The 2500-nt window shown below is 36.9% G+C and overlaps 1 protein-coding gene across 16 annotated transcripts in view; it reads left to right on the top strand.

The window, feature by feature from the left end:
* ptprma (protein tyrosine phosphatase receptor type Ma) overlaps positions 1-2500 on the top strand; it is a 177413-nt gene that overhangs the window by 149065 nt on the left and 25848 nt on the right. For all 16 annotated transcript variants that reach the window (XM_043226027.1, XM_043226031.1, XM_043226029.1 and 13 more), the window contains one exon: positions 1911-1998. In XM_043226027.1, coding sequence (XP_043081962.1) covers positions 1911-1998 — 88 coding nt within the window. The remainder of the gene's footprint in view (positions 1-1910; positions 1999-2500) is intronic.

Here is a 2500-nt window from a genome sequence, read left to right as displayed (position 1 = left end):
CTCACTCACACTCACACACACACACGGACACACACACACACTCACACACACTCACTCACACTCACACACACACACACTCACTCACACTCACACACACACACACACACACTCACACACACTCACACGGACAGACAGACAGACACACACACTCACACATACACACACTTACAGTATTTTGCAAGATAAAAAAATAAATAATAATAATAATAATTAGCAGGCTGTATGTTGCTGTTATTATTGCGTTCAGAAATAATGTAAGCTGAAATATAAATAAAATATTAATAAAAATAAAAACAATCTCTACAACAAATCCTCTGAAGTAGTATAAAAGTCAGGTCTGAACTCATTATTTCTGCAGTGTTTCCGGCGGCATCTGGACTCTAAAATATGATTAGTTGTGTAAATCTTCTGAAGACGTTTCTGATGTTTCAAACGAAGCCCCGCTCTGTTCGTCCGTGAATCCCCATCAAATAAACCAGAAAGGCCAGTCAATCAGTATATTATTATGATTCAGAAATAAATGACGCTTTATCGCGCCTTCACAGAGAAAACGGCTGGCTTACGTTAAAAAATAATATTTCACGATTTTTACCGCACTTTCGATCGAATAAATGCGGTCTTCCTGAGCGGGAGATGATTTTTCGGGAAGCGTCTCTGTTTGTTTGACTCACACAGACCAAGACTTCTCTGGTTTTAAGAGGTTTAACTCTAAGAAGTGAACGGCCGGCCAGGCTCAGGTTGAGGAAGATCTCCGCACGGCCCTCAGAAGCCAGCGCTGAAGTCTATTTTCATAATTAGCTGTAATTGCGCGGCGAGGAGGGCATTAATGTTTGATGAGTTTCTGTCGAGGAGGAACCAGCGTCTCTGGAGCTCAGGATCTCGCTGGGGTCAGAAACAATATTAACCAAACACTAGAAGCGGCGCGGAGCTCGTTCTCAAACCCAGTCACTCTCTACGTAGGCAGCATTTCTAGGCATTATACTGTAGGTGTGATATTGGATTTATAAGAATAACAGTGCATGCATTTATTGTGCATGAGATAATCCCAGGATGCCTTGCAACAAGTAAAAGATATGCAAGATGTTGGTTGAGAATGTAAAAGATGGGCTGTGTTTTAATTTATTGCGTATTAGAACTATATATGAATATTATAGATGGTAGAAAATTACAATAATATTATTATATATTGTATTGTTGTATAATAGCATTTAATGTTAAATGTTTTGATACATTTAAAAATAAAAATAAAAATTAATTTTTTTAATAGGCTGTTAATATTTTTATTTTAAAATTATACAATTCAAAAAAAAATATATATATATATATATATATATATATATATATATATATATATATGTATATATAATGTTGATAATAAATAATTTAAACATTCAATTCAATGTTTCATCACAATTGAATTGTTTTGATAATATGCTAATTCAAATAAATTGTTAAAAAATTAAGAATTTTAATGATGCGCTGTTAATAGTTTTCGTTTGTTCGAATTTAAATGTTAAACTTAAATGTTCACTTAAATGGTAATTTAACTTTTTGTATTTTAATATATAATTTCAATAAAAAAAGAAACAAATATAGCACAATTAATAATATTTTTAATAACATTTTCAATAATAATTTCACTAATAATAAATGTTTAATATTAACAGTAATTTGTAACATTTAAAATTTTTCACATTTTTATTTATATATGAAATTATTGTAATTGATTGTAATATTAATCTACTTAAATATGAAACGTTGAATAGTAATACTATCTCTGCGTGTCGGAGTCATTCTAGTGGTTTTCTGTTCATTACGTCCGTCTCATCCTCATGTGTTGTCCTGACCTTTGACCCCCTGCCGGTCGTCGTGCTCGTTCTGCTCACGGTGTTGTTGTCGGTGTCTTTCAGAGCTTCTTCGAAGGACAGGCGGCGCCGTGGGACTCGGCCAAAAAAGACGAGAACAGAATGAAGAACCGTTACGGAAACATCATAGCATGTATGTACACAAGTGTGTGTGTGTGTGTGTGTGTGTGTGTGTGTGTCTGTGTGTGTGTGTGTGTGTGTGTGTGTGTGTGTGTGTGTGTGTGTGTGTGTCTGTGTGTGTGTGTGTGTGTGTGTGTGTGTGTGTCTGTGTGTGTGTGTGTGTGTGTGTGTGTGTGTGTGTGTGTGTGTGTGTGTGTGTGTGTGTGTGTGTGTGTGTGTGTGTGTGTGTGTGTGTGTGTGTGTGTGTGTGTGTGTGTGTGTGTGTGAGTGTGTGTGTGTGTGTGTGTGTGTGTGTGTGTGTGTGTGTGTGTGTGTGTGTGTGTGTGTGTGTGTGTGTGTGTGTGTGTGTGTGTGTGTGTGTGTGTGTGTGTGTGTGTGTGTGTGTGTGTGTGTGTGTGTGTGTGTGTGTGTGTGTGTGTGTGTGTGTGTGTGTGTGTGTGTGTGTGTGTGTGTGTGTGTGTGTGTGTGTGTGTGTGTGTGTGTGTGTGTGTGTGTGTGTGTGTGTCTGTGTGTGT

Source organism: Puntigrus tetrazona, chromosome 24 (assembly GCF_018831695.1).
Source record: "Puntigrus tetrazona isolate hp1 chromosome 24, ASM1883169v1, whole genome shotgun sequence".
Classification (NCBI taxonomy): domain Eukaryota; kingdom Metazoa; phylum Chordata; class Actinopteri; order Cypriniformes; family Cyprinidae; genus Puntigrus; species Puntigrus tetrazona.
This window is presented reverse-complemented; position numbering and strand designations above follow the sequence as displayed.